Below are 20355 nucleotides of genomic sequence, written 5' to 3'. Positions count from 1 at the left end.
ATCCAAATCCTAGGACTCGGTCCACCCCTTAAATACTATGGACCTGCCCCGCCCCATTTCTATTCTCAAAAAATTGGAACCGGCCCGTACCAGCCCCAAACCATGATTGCCCACCCCGACTCGCGGTTCCTGTACCCGTATGCCCACCCTTAAAAGCAACACTTGTTCATTGTTCAAATGCAAAGCAAACAACAAACTCAAGTATAGTCCTCCCAAACTTTTATCTAGTTATATAATATGAAGTGGGACGGGTAATATGTGCATGAGCAATTTGGGTTAGAAATCAGATTGGATTTGGCTTGACATGGACAAGCAAACATCAACCTAACCCAACCCAAAAGAGGTGGGTTCGAAAAATCGAAAACTGAAAACAAACCGAACCAAACAACAAACTGAAACCGAAATAAACTGAACCAAAGAAAAACCGAACCGGATTAGAAAAACCAAATCGAACTGGATCATATTGATTTGGTTTCGGTGTCAAGAGTTCGGAAACCTAACTAAACCAAATCGAACCGAATTCTAAACCGATTTTTATGATACACAAGTAACCCTTACTAACTAATACATTACTGTGTACATATGCAATTAGTTTAAGGATTCGTTATCGTTTTTTATTGTACGATTAGTTTAAGGATTTGTTATTGTTTTTTATTGCCAAGTGATGAAATGGATTAGGGAGGAGCCAATTACTTAACTAAGACACGGTATGAAATGGATTCTATGTTAATTTCCCATTGCATATAATTATTAGAATTCAGTTTTTGCATTAAAATTATTTGAGGTCAGTGCCTTACGATTGAATAAGGCTTTTGCCCAGTTGTTTTATTTGGTACTGGAGTATATGCATCTTCCCTTATTTTTGGTAATGGAATAAATATGCATCTGCCCTCTCTTTGAAGTTTCAACAATGCATACATTAGTGATATAATGTATCATGCAACAGTGTTAGTACTTATTGAAAAAATATATATATAAAAAACCGAACAAAAGTCAAGCGAATGAAAAAATTAAAAAAACAATCGAATTGAATAGTAACTTCAATTTCGGCAAAAAACCAAATAGAAAGGAACCAAACCCACCCCTACAACCAAATAATAATCAGGTTGAGGTCGGGTTGGGTTTGGACGAGTTTTTCCTTCATTCTAACCTTCTCGATCGGGATTGAAATCAGGTTGGGCATGACCCAACTCATGTTGCATCCCTATGAGGTCAGGTTGGGTTCAGACGAGTTTTCCTTCATTCTAACCCTCTCGATCAGGTTTGAAATTAGGTTGGGCATGACCCAACTCATGTTGCATCCCTACTCATAAGGAGTGCAAATGAAAATTTTAAAGTAATAATAGCAGTTTTCAACTTATTTTTACAAACCTCCTCATCATTGCATTTTAATTTCAAAAAAAATCAAAAAAATCATTTCTCTCCCACTTCTCTCCTTTTCATATATTATATATATATATATATTTAACTTTTATATTTGAATCTAGTAAACTATAAAATAAAGAAAAAACCCATTTTGCTTCCAATTCCATCTTGTGCTTTCTTCCCCTCCCAATAATGAAAGCCCTCACTTAAAATTTAATCACTTTCTCTAAAACCAACTCTCAAAAGTCTACATCTTTAAACCCTTTTTCTTTCCAGAGAATCCAAGCGAAAGCAAAAGCATCGCGATTAACTCACAAAGCGAAGGGCTGGAGAGGAGGACGACCGTGGTGGCCACTGCACTGCTGCCTATTTCCTCTTGACTGCTGATTACGGCTCCGAGCCCAACGCTCTTGACCCTGTAAGTTCCTTTTTCTTCCCGCAATTTCATCTTCAGAATTCAAACTTTGATCCTGTTACGAAAAGGGTAGCGAGAAAATGAAAAATTAATATTTGGGTTCACAATTTAATTTCTCATGTGTGCAATTTGAGCTCACAAATTTGGGGGTTTTTCCATTTCGGGTTTGATTTACAATTGTTAGTTGTAGAATGAAGGTGTGTTGTGTAACTGGACTAGTTGGGTATGTTTTGTTTTCGCTTTTTGTCGATTTTGTTCTTGTCTTTTTAGCAAAATGATAATGTGAGTGAGATTTTGGGTAATTTTCTCTGCTTGTGTAGTTACCACTCGGTAATTACAAATGTTTTGGTATTTGATTGCTCAAGACACCCAAAGCGATCTGTCTATCACTTAGATTGGATTGTTTAGGACGAAGCCAAAGTTGCGATTGTAAAAAGCTGGAGAAAATGTGATTTAGGAATGCTTTTGGACCGCTATGCTTTGTAGATAATTGAGCACTTTCTCTTTTCTTCCCTGAATGTAGAGAGAATCATTTTTAATCAGTTAGGAACGATGTGTTTTGCGAAAATTGGTAGTTGAAGGTACCTTAGAGTACCTGGACCTAGTAACTCTACTTGCATGACCAATAAAAAGAACAAAACCGGAAAAAAAACTTAGTAAATCCTTGATTGCTGTTTTATCTGCATTTGTTATCGTTGCTTACAGTTTAAATTCGCTTGCAGTTCATTGATGTTGAAACGATTGTTTCTCCAACAACTTTTGCCCGGCGTAGTTTGTCTTATCTCATGAGTGACAAGCTCTCAACGATGCAATGCAGGCACAAGTAGTTTCCCCAGTTTGGAAACTCTCAAAGACAAGGGGGGATTCTGCTTTTAATCACAAGGACTTCAAAACCACAGTTGAGTGTTATTCACATGTTAGGTTCTTATTATGATACTTGTGGGAAATTCTGAGTAGAGGTTTGATAAGAGTTGCTTTCATGTTCATACCAATATTTGAATTTGGCCTTCAATAGGATGTTCTTTATCTGACCTGTTAAAATAAATTACTAAACACAACTTCGCACGAAATTTTGTTTGGTCTTTGGTGTAAGATATCCAGTAAGAATACAATCGTTGCATTTTATCTTCTAATTAATGATAGGAAGATTTGAAGAAACGAAATTGGTAATTTAAGGTATCTTAGAGTATTTGAACCCAGTAACTCTACTTGCATGACCAATAAAGGGAACAAAACTGAAAGGAAAAAAAATTGGTAAATCCTTAATTGCTGCTTTCTCTGCATTTGTTATCGTTGCTGACGGTTCTCCAACAATTTTTGCCCAGCGTAGTTTGTCTTATCTCATGAATGACAAGCCTCAGGAAGCTATAAACGATGCAATGCAAGCACAAGTAGTTTCCCCAGTTTGGCACTTGCATGTTATCTTCTGGCTGTTGCCCTTTCGGCCCTTGGAATGGATGGTGAAGCTCAAGCAGCACTTACGGAGGGTACTATGCTTGAATCCTAAAGGAGCAAAGCAGCTGGACAGAAGTGAAAATCTAGGCCGGTCAACAAGGTGCCTAGTTTGCCACTTCTCTCGGTTTGGCTCTCAGCTTATATAGCTGCCGATCATAAGGTTTAAAACCACTGGAGCCAAAGCTTCATCATTTCCATGGTATTAGATTTTGTCATCTTCCAGCAGTATATGTTGTATTTGAATTGTTTTATTTGATTTGATTTCCCGTGCATCAAATGATTCGAGTATATGAGTTACTTTGACAAAATAGAAAGAAAAATAGAAAGTTGTAAAAAACACTGGTAGGGAGGATGTCATTCAGAAGCTTGTAATTTGTATGTAGAAAGCATATAGGATTCCTGGTGTATTATTTATGATGAATTTTAATAATAATTAGTTTGTTAAATGTTGTCTGATCATTGATAGACATATGCACAAGACTGCAACCAATCCATTGAACTAAAATTTACGACGAACAAAACAATCATATGCAGTCCAGAATTAACTGAATTTCTTTAGTTTATATCATGAATCAAAACATATACTGCAGAAAGGTCTTGATAAAGTAAATGTAGCAGTAAACTTCTTACAAATAATTAACACTAACAAATCATCTGCCAAGGAGATTTAGTAGTAAAGTTCTTTATTATGATAACTCAATACTTAGAAAACTTGTACAGATAATGGTCCATGAAAGCTCTTTCAGTGAAGTGAAGCCGTCTACTACACTGTCTCAGAAGACGCTGTAGATAAAAATAAACAAGTACATGCAATTAAGTTTTGAAGAAGACAGTGAAATTAATCTGAAAGACTTTACGAATAGATGCATGCATATTGCTTAAATTTAAGAAAGACAAATAAAATCACATTTACATACCATTGCTTAATTGAAGTGCTACTTGATTGAAATCACCCTCACATTTACATACCATTCCTTAATTGAAGTGCTATTTGTTACAAACGCTCTTTCTCTTAGTGTTTAAAATGCCAAGCACATAAGTAAGTTAGTTTGATAATTTTAAACTATTAAAACCTTACTAGTTACTACAATGGCCATACTTAATATCACATAAGTAAGCTTAAAAATTTGAGAAATTATTAAAAATAACCAATTTTCTTAATCTTAGGATTGAAATAGGACAAATCGAATATGCATACGCCATGCACAACAAACAATAGGACAGAAATATAATTTTTCTTACACGTTGAAATGACTTAATTGCCCTCGTATATAAATGAGTTATTTCCTTCAACTTAGTCACCATTTGCACCTTTATCCGAAAATCTCTCTCACCCAATCCCCAAGAAGAACCCTAATCCCCAATCCCCAATCCCGTTGGTTGACCCTGCTTTTTGTCATCAGTTCTGCCGCTGGACTGGCCGGTTTCTCATCCTCCTTCGAATCGAAACAAGGAATTTGGGAGGGGCCTGGTTCGAGACAAATCAGGGAATTTGGGAGGCCCCTCTCTCTTAGAAACAAGGAATTTGGCAATTTGGACTTTTGTGTATTCGGCCTTCGTGCAGGTAGAAAATGGGGCAGGTTTTGATTTTGTTAATTTTGGTTTTTTATTTTTTTAATCATTTCTTTGATTTATATGTGAGTTTTATTTCTTCTGTCTTTTCCCTCTTTAGATCCAAATTTACAAGCACTAAAATAAGATTTGACTTTGACTGCAATTAGAAGAAAAAACGTATTAAAGTTCAGTTGGCTTTTGCAAAGCATATATTTAGAGAGAGAGAGGAATATCCAACTTTTGGGGCTCACTGTTGATTGTTAAAAGCCTCTTCTGCAACTGGAGCTGCAAGGGAAAGAAACATGGCAGCAGATGGCTTTCCTTGGTCTGGGTTTGCATTTGGGCCTGCATGCACACTTGACAAACTGCAACTGTTTTAAGTTGATGTCCTAGTCCGATGTCCAGATAACAGTACCATATCTCCAGCGAATATACTACTCTAACAACTTGTCTTTCTGTAATAAAATTGCTACATAAATTTCAGTTGATCAAATCATTCATTCATTCTAATATTACAACATGCACTGATCCCATTTCAAGAATCAAGGTGAATAACCATTCTAATGAAATCAGAATCTATGATAACGGTAGGATTACAGAACTGTTTCTTTGCTGCCATTAGCTCGAAATGACTCCTTTGTTATTCCATGGTAAACTGGTTCTTCACCTACAAATGTAATGAAATTCCACCCAAAAGCAGACCCACCAACAATATTTGTCCCTTGAGTCTAACCATCTTCAGCCCGCTGATTCTTGCTGGCTACACCTGATGGAAACTTCTTTTCTGATGGTTTTCCAAAAGCCCTTGTATCTTGGGGCTTTTCACCTGGCGCATTCTTATTTCTTATGGCCGAAACTGTTTCCGCTATCATCTGTTTGCAAAGTTCCATCAGCAGCTTCACATCTGCAATTTGCAACGTACATAATCATAAGCAAATCAAAAGTAACAAACAACACCTCATGCAATTGGCTCCGTCATAAAAAGCCTTGAACTCAAAAGTGTCTAACAGAATCCAAAAACTGGAGTGAAGGCATACATGGAGCTCAAGAAACTCAGGACAGAACCATGCATCAACATACGAAGATGAGTGAGACAGATATCTCCTAGTAAAGGAAGCAGAAGGCCATCTTAATGCTAGATTAATAAACCAAGTTAGCACGTGAATGAAGGTCGGATGTAATCATAAGTACCATATTAATAAACCACTATTTTAAGATTAACAAATCAGCTCAGCTTTATCATATTAAACTCAAGGGATAAATATATGTCATTGTGTGAAAAGATCAAAACAAAATCCTGATGAGCTGACAATCTTGAATTTCTTCGGATGATTTGCATGTTCGAAAATCAGGGGTCCGGAGAACCTTCAAGATGACAAAAAACAAAAAGTTACTCCATCCATACTTCATTTAATGTAGCAAACAAACGAAGCAGCGCACAACAGCAGGATTTAAAGAAATTGATTGAGAATGATTACAATGACAAGGTTGATAGATGAACAATCTACAAACCAAGTTAACTCCCATAGGCCTATCCTCTGCAGTCTCAAAAGGACCAAATCAACTTCTAAATTCTACCCATGGCATACAGATTACGTAACGATCACTTAACACATTAAGCTTCACTTAATACAAAATAGAAACACCTGTATTCACTGGAGAACATAAATCACTTGCCTTCATTCTTCACTTAATAGTTCAAATATTAGAATTTTGCAACCGAAAACATTAACCATCTCAATCATTACTAACAGACATTTCCATCAAATTCATTATTTAGACGATTTTTTTTTCAAGGCAGAGTTACTAAGGGCGCCTAAAATGCAAGTACAAGGCAGCGGAATTACAAAGATTATACATTTATCTAATCTTTTTATAGAAAATGAAATATTTAGAAATGTTAAAGACATTCAAATTGTGAATCCAAACAAACCCAAATTCACAATTGAATAGAAAGAAAACCCGGTCCCAGATCACAAAAATCTTCAAAATTCACAAGAAATTCACATAAAGATGCAAAACTTGGGAGATGGGTTTTTAACTGTACCTCGAGAAAATGAGGACGGCGCGAACCTTTTAGAGAGTGGATGAGTTGGAGAAAAGGGCATCATTTTCAAGAGGTCTCTTCTTGGTCTTGGAAGGAAGAGAAAACGGCGGAGGCTATACAGGGAGAACTTCGGCGGAGCTCAGAGGGGATGGGAGGACTTGGGTGGCTGTGGACACGGCTGGCTTTGCCTCTTCTTCCATTGCTGTTGTTTATTCGGTTTCGGGTTTAAATTGGGTTCGGGCTTACTCAAGTGAATTCGGGTTTGCCTAAATTTATCAAGGATAGTACTTGGGTACTGACAGTTCCAGACCAGCAAAACCATTGCAAATTCTTTCACAAAAAGCTGTCACCCATCTAACTGAACTCATACGATTTACTTTTATAAAAAAGAGATTCATGCTCTTCCTTGAGGTTCTTCTTCACGCACTGATTGTAACCACTATGGAGATCCAAATTAATTAATGGCAGAAATTGGGCTTCGGGATCTTGCTCGTCACCACAAGGCACAAACATCACCGATCAAATGGTGAGAGGGACTGTCCGAATTGATGATGATAGGTCGCAATCATCGCCATCGTCCATAACGGAGGACGACGATCGCAGTCGCTGTAGAAGAAAGGGATAGGTGGGTCGCAGGAATTAGGGATTGGGATCACTAGAGAAGATAATATTAATATTTTAACAAAAAGCAATACTATTGCACATTGTTCAAATAAAAAGCAAACAACAAACTTCAAGTATAGCCATTCCAAACTTGTATCTAGCTTATATAATACGAAGTGGGACCAGTAATATGTGTATGAGCAATTTGAGTAGAAATTGAATTGGGTTTAGGTTGACATGGACGAGCAAAGCATCAATCCAACCCAATAGAGATTGGTTCGAAAAATTGAAACCGAAAAAAAATAGAACTGAACAACGAACCAAAACTGAAATAAACCGAACTAGATTATATTGGCTTAGTTTCAGTTTCAAAAGTTTGGAAACCGAACTAAACCAAACTCAACCGAATTATAAACCCATTTAAATGAGTATTATGATACTTAACAAACCCTTACTAACTAATACATTACACTCTGTACATATGCAATTAACCTAAGGATTTGTTATTGTTTTTTATTGCCCAGTGCTTAAGATGAAATGGATTTTGGCAGGAGCCAATTGCTTAACTAATAAACGGTATGAAATGGATTCTATGTTAATTTCCCATTGCATATAATTATTAGAATTTAGTTTTTGCGTTATAATTATTTGAGGTCGGTGCCTTATGTTTGAATAAGGCTTTTGCCCGGTTGTTTTGTTTGGTTATCCATGTAATGTAAGCTTAGCTTGATACAATTATTGGTATAATTTTTTGATAATTGTTTTATCATTTTTAGTACTGGAATATATGCATCTTACCTTATTTTTGGTAATGGAATAAATAAGGATTCGGCCTTCTTTTGAAGTTTCAACAATGCATACATTAGTGATATAGTGTACCATGCAACGGTGTTTTTTCTGTTTTATTTGAACAAACGATATTATCTACACTAAGGGGTGAGGGAGTGGGCTAAATCTCACAAAGGACTAACAATAATATGGTTCAAATTCGCCTTTGGCGATAATCAAACCTAAAACTTCTCACTTACAAGTGAAAATGAATATTGCTAGACCGTAGTTGTGACAACCCGTCCAAAAATATAATATATTTTATCCTCGATAGCGTGGAATGACTATTTTACCCTTGAGCGTAGGGTTGTGAATGTATTATTGGGCTAAGAAAATGGACTAATTATTTTCATTTCCTACTTCTTTGAACCCAATTGAAGCTTGGGATTGTTTTGGATGAATCTTAGCCTACAATTGGTAGCCTAATTAGGGCTTAAGGATTTTATATGGATACCCAATCCGGACACACACATGCGCACACACACGTATAGACTTATCTCTCTCCCTCTCTCGAGTCTTCCTCGTCCGTACAATCTGTACGTCTAATCTCTCTACGAACTTCATCTCTCACAAATCGAGCTAGTAGAGGTTTTTTTTGAACTCCTTGCAAGCCTTGGAGTCGAGCCATGCCCTTGGTTTGAGGAAAAGACTAGTAGAACTCGAGACGCCCGAGCTCTGGCAAGGAGTGGAATTTTCTTCTGTGTGATCGAGAAGATATTAGCTGGATTTAAGACTTAAGAAGGTAAGAATTCATCTTCTCTAGCATGTTAGGCTAGTTTTGGTTAAGTTTGGATGTCGAAATGAGCTTGGTTGTGGGATTGCAGGAATAGCCAGTTTTTCAAGGATTTTTCCAGCCATTTTTCTTTGGGTTTAGGACGTAAAAGTGGTAAGAACTAGCTCTACTCGTTTACAACTTCATTTTGGTACAAATTTCATGAAATTTGGTTGAGGAATGGCGAAGATATTCAAGTTTTAAGTTTTCCAGAAACCGGCAAGTGCAGCGGTGGCCGGCGTCGGAATCCGGCGAACCATTGGAGAAGAAGGAGAATATTCCTTCAATTTTGACAGAATATGTTAACGGCATCAGGTAAAATTAACGGTATATGCTATTATTTAACGGAATATTCCTTAACGCCATTGGGGAATCCGTCAGTATGCCAGGCATGTGGGCGGCGCATGTGGCTGTGCCTTGACTGGTGCGTGAGGGCACGTGGGAACTTAGAAAATTATTCTAAGAATATGGGGATGTTCGTGGGGTTGAGTAGGTCACGATGGTATTTCAAATATCCAAATTGAGCAACGTATGAGAAGTTATTACCTAGTTTTGGTTATGTGCTTAAAATAACGTTAAAATAGTTGTTTCACATATAGGTGAGACGTTTCCAGAGGACAAGCGCAGTCAGGCGAAGCTCGGGGGTTACGATCCTGCCACATATCAGTGAGTGGGCTTTTGGTTTTCAGTATATATATATATGCTTGGTATTTTTTCCCAGAAACTCATTTAAATGGACTTATGTTTTGAAATGCCATGCCAAATATTTTATACTTAGAATATGCATTTAGTAGTTGCACATATTTATGTTTGATGCTACAAAAGCTCAGGTAAGTGCCAGGTGAGTTTATAGATTATGGATGTGAGTTGCATGATTATGTTGAGATGTATTATAGCTCATAAACTTGCATCCCGATGTTAGTGCTCTCGCCCGTGGCCAGGGCATAGTCCTTCACGTGATGTTCACCTCCCGCACCATACACTCACCTTGGATCCAAGTTAGGTGCACAGTCCTGTCGTACAGACCACTATAGGTGGTTCCGACTCGTAGGTGATCCGCGATCATTCGCACAGTCTTCACGTGATCGTAGCATTTGAGCGTATTTATTTACACCCAATCATGTCGTACAAACCATTTTAGGTGGTTCCGACTCGTGTGCAGGCATACTTGTTGAGGTATTGGTTGAGCCATACATGTCATATTAGGTGACTTCGGCTAGATGGATGAGCTATAAATTCAGCCGTACATGTCATATTAAGTGACTCCGGCTGACACATCATTTGCATTAATTTATATCACATGGCTTACATATTTTATGCTGAGATATTTGACATGGCATATATGTGGATTTTGCTATTCCGAGCATGATTTTGATATACGTATGTATTCTATTTTCTAGGAAATTATACAGGTTTTACAACGAGGGGTTATTACTTTTGATAAGTGAAATGGTTTTGAAAAGCTTTGTTTTTGCCCACTCACACTTTTTGTTTTACGCCATTCCAGGTTTTAGGTAGGAGTGCTTATTGGTGGCTTACGAGGAATTGATGGCGATTCTGACAGATTATCACTAATGTAGGACCACCTCTAGTATTGTATAATTAGTATTTATCCTACTGGATTGCACTTTGGCTACCTATGCTCTAATTATTGTGTAACCACATTTAAATATCGGGATTGCACTTTTATTTGCTTAGTGTAAATTAGTTAGCTTGGTTCTTAGTTATTCACATTTCTTTATATCATTATCATTTCCGCACCGCACACATGGCTACGTCACCCTCACGTGACGGCTAGCATGCCTTGATTTTGGTCGGGGTGTGTCAGTAGTACTAAGTGGCCATGCAACGGTGTTATCTTTATTGAAAATATACATTAAAAAAACCAACCCGAAAAGAAAAATCAAACCGAATAGTAACTTCGGGTCGATTTTCAGTTTCGGCTAAAAACCAAACAGAAAGGAACCGAACCCACCCCTACAACCCAATAAATAATCGGGTTGAGGTCGGTTGGGTTTCGGCAAAAAACCAAACAAAAAGGAATCGAACCTACCCGTACAACCCAATAAATAATCAGGTTGAGGTCGGGTTGGATTTCAGTGGGTTTGTACTTCATTCTAACCCTCTTTATTAGGTTTGAAATCGAGTTGGGCATGAGCAGATTCAGGTTGACCCAACCCGTGTTGCACCCCTACTTGTGAGAAATGCAAAATAGAATTTTTAGAGTGCTAATAACAGTTCTCAATTTTTTTGTTTTTTTGACAAACTTGAGATGAAAATACATTAAGGATCAAAGTGAAGCAACTCAAAAAGGGGGATTTTCTTTAAATCCTTGACTAATATCTTTTTGCACAAAATCGAAAATGGTTTGAAGAGCGACTTGATATAATTATTTATATTCATAATAAAACTATGTAATATTTTGATGTGGCAACACTCTTTTTTCCCTTTGTGTGGATTAAAATTCCCCAAGATGATTTTCATCTCAAAAACCTTATCCTCATCTCATAAGTATCGTATTTTCACTATATATAATATCTTGGGTTAATCTCAGTTTACTATCTTGAAATTCGTGGTTTTTAACATTTGGTACATAAAGTTTCTTTCATCCCAGAGTCACACCTCAAGTCTTAATTTTGGTATAGTCTCATACATCCGTTAAGTTTTCCGTTAGAAACTCCGTTAACCGATGATGTGGTGCCCACGTGGACAATGATTAGGTGCCATGTGGACATAAAAAAATTGAAAATTAAGAAAATTAAAAATAAATAAAAACTAGGATAAATTTAAATTTACTACCTTGAAGTTTTTTATTTTTAATATTTCATACATAAGTTTTTTTCTTCTCAATCTCGTACCTAAAGTGATGATTCTTGGACAGTTTCATACATTCATTAAGCTTTATGTTAAAATAGTAGTTAACCTGTGACGTGGTGCCAACATGGACGATGACTGGGCGTCACGTGTTAATTTAGGCCCCACATGGATATTAAAATTTTTAAAATTTAAAATAAAATGAAGGGTTGAAATTATGGAGTTCCTAGCGAGTTACCTCCGTATTGAAGGCGACTCTCCTAGTGTTGTTGTTTCAAATTCGACACCTGGCTTCGATCTTTGCGTCAACATGTTGACGGCGGCAAGGCTGAGTTTGCCCAGGTTGAGTTTTAAACTCGCCAGGAACTTGGTGTTTTTAATTTTTAATTTTTAATTTTTTAATATGCACGTGGGCCATAGATTGACACATGGTGCATAGTCATTGTCCACATGGACATCATTTCACAAGTTAACTACTATTTTATTAGAAAGCTTACCGGATGTATGAAACTATCTAAGAATTATCACTTTATGTGCTAGATTGGGATGAAAAAAAAACTTAATGTATGAAATATTGAAAAACCAAAAAACTTCAAAGTAATAAACTGAAAACTTACCCTAGTTTTTAATTTTAATTTTTTTAATGGCCACGTGGCACATATTGACACGTGGCATCCAATCATTGTCCAATTGAGCGCCAAGTCATCACTTATTGAAGGTTCTGACGAAAAACTTAACAAATGTATGAGACTGTCCCAAAATTTCAAGACTTGAGGTGTGACCCTTGTTTTGTACCCTTGTTTTGGCCTATCGAGATTTGCTTTCAAGATCTTGGCAATGTTGTGACAACCCGTTCCTAATTTACAATTTTATTAATTTTAAAAGAGTGAATTGGTAATTTAATGTACCTTAGAGTAACTGAACCTAGTAACTCTACAGTCATAGTTCATTTGGTGTCCCAAAATTAAGACTTGAGGTATGACCCTGGGAAAAAAAAATTTCATGTACCAAATGTTGAAAACCAAGAAATTTCAAGGTAGTAAATTATCAAATGAACAAATTGGTCTTCCACCACAAAATAAAATCATGAACATAATGTAATTTCGCACAAACCAATTTTTTTTTCAAACGCCGTCATCATTGCATTTTAATTATAAATTATTGGTGGAATTAGACTCTGCAGTCATAGTTCATTTGGTGTTGCAAGTTGTTGGCAATAATCATCCTTTAGGTACCCTTGTTTTGGCCTATCGAGATTTGCTTTCAAGATCTTGGCAATACTGTGACAACCCGTCCCTAATTTTACAATTTTATTAATTTTAAAAGAGTGAATTGGTAATTTAATGTACCTTAGAGTAACTGAACCTAGTAACTCTACTTGCATGACCAATAAAAAGAACAAAACCGGAAAAAAAAACTTAGTAAATCCTTGATTGCTGTTTTATCTGAATTTGTTATCATCGCTTACATTTTTATTTCGCTTGCAGTTCATTGATGTTGAAACAATGATTTCTCCAACAATTTTTGCCCGGCGTTGTTTGTCTTATCTCATGAGTGACAAGCCTCAGGAAGCTCTCAACGATGCAATGCAAGCACAAGTAGTTTCCCCTGTTTGGCACATTGTATCTTATCTTCAGGGTGCTGCCCCTTCGGCCCTTGGAATGGACAGTGAAGTTCAAGCAGTACTTGTTATGAACTCTGCGTGAGAATTTATCCTTCTTAGGATATGTAAACACAAGTAAATTTATTCATCTGCTGGTTGACCATTATGTATCAGGCCCTAGACCTGATTCGAGACAGAAATCTTCAGATGCTGACAGATTCTTGCTTGGAAGGACAACTTTCTAATGATGATGATACTGAGTTGGCACACTTGGCTTCATGATGTTTACAATCTAAACCCTTAGAGCGACCAAATCCAAAATCATTAGGTGCTCCTTTGACTCCTCTTCCGAAAGAGAAACTTAGGTTAGTTCTCTACTCTGTTTCTCTAATTAAGCATTATATTCCCAACTTCACCCAGGGAGCATAGTTTGGCTGTTTAAAATCTTCACACAATTGTTTCTAGATCTATATTTTGGGGCAGTCTTGTAAGCAATATATTCATGTGTTATCTTCTTTTCACTGGGCTCAATCTGAGCTATTTGTGTAAGCTCGTATCTAACTATCGACCGATTCGTTATTTGTATTAATATTGAACCTTGTACCAAGCAAAAATATTTGAAAACTTGGGAAAGGGACGTGACTCTAATTTGTTATTAGTGAGGACTTGAGAGAGCTACACTTTTGTCTAGTGCCTTTCATGGTGAATGATACTTCATAAAATATCAATCTCTCATGCCCCAAAATTGAGGGTAGTTAACTACAAGGGTTTTTGTTAGAAATAGCTTCCTAGTTGGAGTCTAGATATGATTGTAATCCTAATTATAAGTGTATTCCTATATTGTAGGGATAGTACCTTGTTGTGCAAGGCATGTAATTATATATATTTTCTTTCTTCACGTATTAATGAAAATATACTTTCAGCCACACATTCTTTTTCTACATGGTATACAGAGCAGGTTGCAAACCCTAGCTTTTTTTTCTCAAAACCGCATTTTTTTTTCGGCAGTCATCCCTGCCGTTTCTCCTTTCTCATGGGAGACTCTTCTTCCGATGGCCCCAACCCTTTTTATCTTCACCATTCCGACCATCCCAACCTTGTTCTTGTCTCCAAAAAGTTAAACGGAGATAACTACACAACCTGGGCACGCGGGATGCACATCTCCTTAAGCGCCAAGAATAAACTTGGTTTTATCACCGGTGACATTGAAGAACCCGACCTTGCCGAAGACCCCGATGCTCACGCCTCTTGGAGGCGCTGCACTGATATGATCCTTTCATGGATCCTCCATTCCCTGGAGCCTGACCTTGCCGAATCCGTTCTTTTTTCCACCACCGCTAAGGCTGTTTGGGACGATCTTTATGAACGTTTTTCTCAGTCTAATGTTCCCCGTATCTTCCACCTGAATCGTGAAATTGCCACCATCTCCCAAGGGTCCTCCTCGGTCTCCACATACTTCACTCGCCTCAAAGGTCTTTGGGACGAGCTTGCCTCCTATAGTGATGCCTGTTCTTGTTCTTGTGGCACCAAACATGATCCCCAACAACTTATGCAGTTTCTTATGGGTCTCAATGAATCGTTTGCCGCCGTTCGGGACCAAATTCTTCTTATGAACCCTTTGCCCACAGTCCGCCAAGCTTGTTCCTCTGTTTCTCAAGCCGAAAAACAACGTGCACTTGGTTTTTCACGTACTGCCGAGCCCCCTGCTGCCATGGTGGTGCGTAGCTTTCCTCGGTCTTCGTCCGATCGGCCTCCTCTACATTGCACCTATCGCGGTTATGACTTTCACACCCGTGATACTTGCCACAAGCTTCATGGGTATCCGGTTGGACATCCTCTCCATGGTCAGCCGTGGAGACCTCCCCCCCGATCCTCCACTTCCGCAGGTTCTGCCCGCAGCGTTGCTGCTCCCTCTGCTCGCAGCAACAATGCTGCCTCTCGGCCCATTCGCAGCTCCGCAAGCCACTCCCGCCCATCTGCTAATCATGCACATCAGCCTATGTTAGATGATCTCCTTCCGCACCCTGGCCCACCAGCCCATCACACGCCGCAGCCCACTTTGCATGATCTACAGGTTGCCATGCCCCATCTTTCTGCCGAACAGCATCATCGTCTCCTTGCTGCCCTCAATGACAACCCGGCATCTCCTTCTCAGGCTAATATAGTTTCCCGTGATCACCTTGCCTCAGGTTTGTTTCCCGTGGCTTCTCATCATGGTCCATGGATCATTGACAGTGGCGCCACGAATCATATCACTCATGTTTGGTTAATACTTCTGCTTCGCACATGCCACCTGTTTCTTTGCCTAGCGGTGACACTGCTCCAATTACTTTAACTGGCACTCTTCGTTTAAATTCTTTGATTGACTTGGAAGATGTTTTATGTGTCCCCAATTTTAAAGTGGACCTTTTATCGGTTGGTAAGCTTACAGATGTTTTATCGTGTTCCGTAACATTTTTCCCTTCTTGGTGTGTTTTGCAGGACTTGGTTTCGAAGGCGATGATTGGTGTGGGTAAGCGACGTGGTGACCTTTATTACCTCCTGGCCCTTACCTCCTCCCTTCCCACCCGTCAACCACTATGCAACCTCATCACCATCCCATCCTCATTATGGCATCGCCGTCTTGGTCACCTTTCTTCTAGCCGTTTGCAAATTTTAGCATCTAATTTCCTTAATTGTTCATTTGATTCTAGTCATGTTTGTACTGTTTGTCCTTTGGCAAAACAAACTCGTCAACCTTTTGGTTTAAGTTCAATTTCTACACTTTTCCTTTTGATTTAATTCATTGTGATATTTGGGGTCCGAATCGTCAATCTTCCCTTACTGGTGCTCATTATTTTTTGACTATTGTGGATGATTTTTCCCGCTTTACTTGGGTCTTTCTCATGACGCACAAATCTGATACTCAACAACTAATCAAATCTTTTTTTGCCTATGTTAATACCCAATTTCACACTCAAGTTCGAAGCATTCGTACCGATAATGGGGGAGAATTTGTTTCTCTTCGCAATTTTTTTCTGATCATGGGGTTCTTTTTCAAACTTCTTGTGTTTACACTCCGCAACAAAATGGCGTTGTTGAACGCAAACATAGGCACCTTCTTGAAACCGCTCGCGCCCTTCGTTTTCAATCACACCTTCCCCTCAAATTTTGGGGTGAATGTGTTCTTACCGCTGCTTATACCATCAATCGTCTCCCTACTCGACTTTTACATAATAAATCTCCTTTTGAGGTCCTCCATACTACAACCCCATCCTATGACCATTTTCGTGTCTTCGGTTGCCTTGCTTATGCCACCTCTATCCATCCTACCACAAAATTTTCCCCTCGGGCCCAACGATGTGCTTTCATTGGTTACCCTCTTGGCCAAAAAGCATACAAATTATATGACTTAGAAACTCACCGCACCTTCACCAGTCGAGATGTTATTTTCCATGAAGATTCCTTCCCTTTTGCTGCCACGTCCCCACCTACCCAAACCCCCACACCTTTTCTTCCCATTCCCCCTTTCTCGGACCTTCCCTATCCCCCTTCTCCTGGCCCCACGTCCCCTTCACCTCCTCCTCCCGTACCCATTCCACTGCTTCCTGTCACCGACCCCATCTCCCCTCTTCCTTCCTCCACTTCTATGCCACCTACTTCTCCCATTTTAGTCCCGGCCCCACCTGTCCCTCCCTCCACCGACATTGACCCCTCATCACCCTCGGCCCCTCTTAATCCCTCCTCACCCACGGCCCTTCCACCTCCTTTACCAGCCACTCGCACCTCATCTCACACTCACCATCCCCCGTCCTATTTAAAAGACTATGTTTGCTCGCAAGTGATTTTGCCTCCACACCCATCGTCTTCGTAGCCCAGTTCTGTTAAAGGTACGTGATATCCACTTTGTAATTTTATTTCTTACCACCGGTTATCTCCCCATCATCTTTCATATATTTACGCTGTCAGTCGGAGTTTGGAGCCATCTTCTTTTGCAGAGGCTGCTCGTGATCCTAATTGACATCGTGCCATGAATGAGGAGCTTGAGGCTTTACATGCCAACGGTACTTGGACCTTGACTCCCTTACCTCCTGGCAAAGTTCCTATTGATTGTAAGTGGGTGTACAAACTAAAGCATAATTCTGATGGTTCTATTGAGCGTTACAAAGCTCGCTTGGTGGCTAAGGGTTTCACTCAAGCCGCAGGTATTGATTATCATGACACTTTTTCTCCTACTGCCAAGATGATTACAGTGCGTTGTCTTCTTGCCCTTGCTGCTAGCCAGTCTTGGTCTCTCCATCAGCTTGATGTTAATAATGCTTTCTTGCATGGTGATTTGGATGAGGAAATTTACATGTCTCCTCCTCCTGGTCTTCGGCGACAGGGGGAGAATCTTGTGTGTCGCCTCCACAAGTCTCTTTATGGCCTCAAGCAGGTTTCTCGTCAATGGTTTGCCAAGTTCACTAGTGCCATTCTTTCTGCCGGATTTCACCAATCCAAAGCTGACTACTCACTGTTCACCAGAAAATCCGGTACTTCTTTCACAGCCTTGCTCATTTATGTAGATGATATTGTGATTACAGGCAATGATGTTGGTGCCATCGATTCTCTGAAGTCTTTTCTTCGAGATCACTTTCGAATAAAAGATCTTGGTGATTTAAAATATTTTTTGGGTATTGAGGTTTCTCGATCTCAACGTGGGATTTATATTTCACAACGAAAGTATGCACTGGAGATCCTCAAGGATTATGGTTTTCTGGGAGCACGGCCGATTGCTTTCCCTATGGATGATACAAAACTATCTGATCAAGGAGAACTTCTCAAGGATCCTGAAAAGTATCGGCGGTTAATAGGACGGTTAATCTACCTCACCATCACTCGGCCGGATATCACATATTCTGTGCATGTTTTGAGCCGTTTTATGCATGAGCCACGTGTACCTCATATGGATGCTGCGCTTCGTGTTGTTCGTTATTTAAAGTCTACTCCAAGACAAGGTTTATTATTCCGTTCAGACAACCACACCAAGTTGGTCGCATTTTGTGATTCTGACTGGGCAGGTTGTCCTATCACTCGTCGTTCAACTTCTGGGTATTGTGTTTTCTTAGGCAATTCTTTGATTTCGTGGCGGACGAAGCGACAGAAAACTGTTTCACTTTCTTCAGCTGAGGCCGAATATAGGGCTATGGCCGGTGCTTGTTGTGAGTTAGTTTGGCTTCGGTATTTATTAAAGGACTTGAACATTCCTTTGGATGGTCCTTCTGCTTTATTTTGCGATAATCAAGCAGCGTTACATATAGCTGCTAATCCTGTTTTTCATGAGCGGACTCGTCACATTGAGATGGATTGTCACTTTATACGAGATAAGATTGCGGATGGCACAGTCACAACCAAGTATGTTGGTACGGCACACCAGTTGGCAGACTTATTCACCAAGCCTCTCGGGAAGGATAAGTTTTCGACTATGTTGCGCAAGTTGGGAGTTCTTGATATCCACTCTCCAACTTGAGGGGGAGTGTTAGAAATAGCTTCCTAGTTGGAGTCTAGATATGATTGTAATCCTAATTATAAGTGTATTCCTATATTGTAGGGATAGTACCTTGTTGTGCAAGGCATGTAATTGTATATATTTTCTTTCTTCACGTATTAATGAAAATATACTTTCAGCCACACATTCTTTTTCTACAGTTTTCAGTGATACCGTACCTGTTGGGTGCCAATTAGAAGCACTCAGATCTACACCGTCGTAGTAGTTTAATCATATATAGATGCTTAACATGATGCTGGTAGCTGTATCCTGGACTTCCTTTATTTCTTTTTGCTTACCTCTGCAGGTTCCTTCTTTTGTTTCGATGGGTATCCCACACGGTACCTCCTGGTCTTCTCTTTCACTACTTGGTGAGCCTGCTTAAGAAGGGATTTGACTGCTATATATGTTATCCTAGAGAATATCGGCTATAAAGACGATGGAATGACAGTGAGGTTCTATTTTTGTTTAATTAATGGAGAAATATCTAATAAGTTTTGTTGTATATATATTTAGCCTTCTCAATGATTTTATTCCACTGCTGCTCTCGCTCCAAATGTGGACTGACCAAATGCAGGAATCATTAGATTCAAAGAAAAGGGGGGATTCTGCTTTTAAGCACAAGTACTTCAAACCACAATTGAGTGTTATTCATAGGTTAGGTTCTTATTATGACAGTAATGGGAAATTCTAAGTAGAGATTTAATAAGAGTTGCTTTCATGTTCATACCGATATCGAAATTTGGCCTTCAATAGGATGTTCTTTATCTAACCTGTTAAAATAAATTACTAAACGCAGCTTCGTACGAAATTTTGTTTGATGTTAGATTTCCAGTCAGAATACGATCTTTACATTTTATCTTCTAGTTCATGATAGGAAGAATTGCAGAAACAAAATTGGTAGTTCAAGGTATCTTAGAGTATCTGAACCTAGTAACTCTACTTGCATGACCAATAAAACGAACAAGCTGCTTTCTCTGCTTTCTCTTCCTCTTTCCATCTATTTCAAAAACAAAAATAAAAAATTTATTCACACACTTTGTGTATGCTCATATGCTAGTAATGCCAAAGAAAACATTTTCATTGAAGAAGTACCAAGTCTTACAAATTTAAATTTAAAAAATAAAAAAAATTATTACAAATAACAGTACAAGGTCCAAACCCTAAACCTGTAAACGGGTTGTTTTTATTAGGTTTGCATCGGTTTCAATCAAACCGTTAAATTGACGGATCACTCAAACCCAATTCATTAAGCTAATAGACCACCCAACTCAATCCGTTATACTAATAGATCATCCATTTCACCCATTAACAATTTTTTTATACAAAAAAAAAAAATATTTGCATTGCAATGTATACCAATTATCCACTTACAAAAAAAAATCTACAAGTC

General features: G+C 38.7%; 2 protein-coding genes and 1 long non-coding RNA gene across 5 annotated transcripts in view; 2 read left to right on the top strand and 1 right to left on the bottom strand.

Moving 5' to 3' along the window:
• Window positions 1–20355, top strand: part of LOC137720239 (serine/threonine-protein kinase BSK3) — a 107175-nt gene that overhangs the window by 13708 nt on the left and 73112 nt on the right. The gene's annotated exons all lie outside the window — the stretch shown is intronic.
• Window positions 1489–3681, top strand: LOC137721283 (uncharacterized). Its single transcript, XR_015964784.1, has 2 exons — window positions 1489–1783; window positions 2503–3681. It is a non-coding gene; the product is annotated as an uncharacterized LOC137721283 (long non-coding RNA).
• LOC148699175 (uncharacterized) lies at window positions 5242–7036 on the bottom strand. Its single transcript, XM_088686108.1, has 5 exons — window positions 6956–7036; window positions 6837–6896; window positions 6100–6154; window positions 5647–5693; window positions 5242–5517 (listed from the first exon to the last, which is right to left on the bottom strand). Exons 1-5 carry the CDS (start codon window positions 7034–7036, stop codon window positions 5383–5385), a joined length of 378 nt encoding a protein of 125 aa, XP_088542234.1. The 3' UTR covers window positions 5242–5382.

This window comes from Pyrus communis, chromosome 1, assembly GCF_041283825.1.
Source record: "Pyrus communis isolate YQ-2024b chromosome 1, ASM4128382v1, whole genome shotgun sequence".
Taxonomy (NCBI): domain Eukaryota; kingdom Viridiplantae; phylum Streptophyta; class Magnoliopsida; order Rosales; family Rosaceae; genus Pyrus; species Pyrus communis.
The sequence above is the reverse complement of the archived record's forward strand: the minus strand, read 5'-3'. Positions and strand labels throughout refer to the sequence as shown.

Coding starts and splice junctions, on each gene's coding strand:
- LOC148699175 (XM_088686108.1), bottom strand. CDS start 7,036: ATGGAAGAAGAGGCAAAGCCAGCCGTGTCCACAGCCACCCAAGTCCTC. Junction 6,897..6,955: donor GCTCCGCCGAAGTTCTCCCT/GTATAGCCTCCG, acceptor TCTTGAAAATGA/TGCCCTTTTCTCCAACTCAT. Junction 5,694..6,099: donor ATCCGAAGAAATTCAAGATT/GTCAGCTCATCA, acceptor TGCAAATTGCAG/ATGTGAAGCTGCTGATGGAA.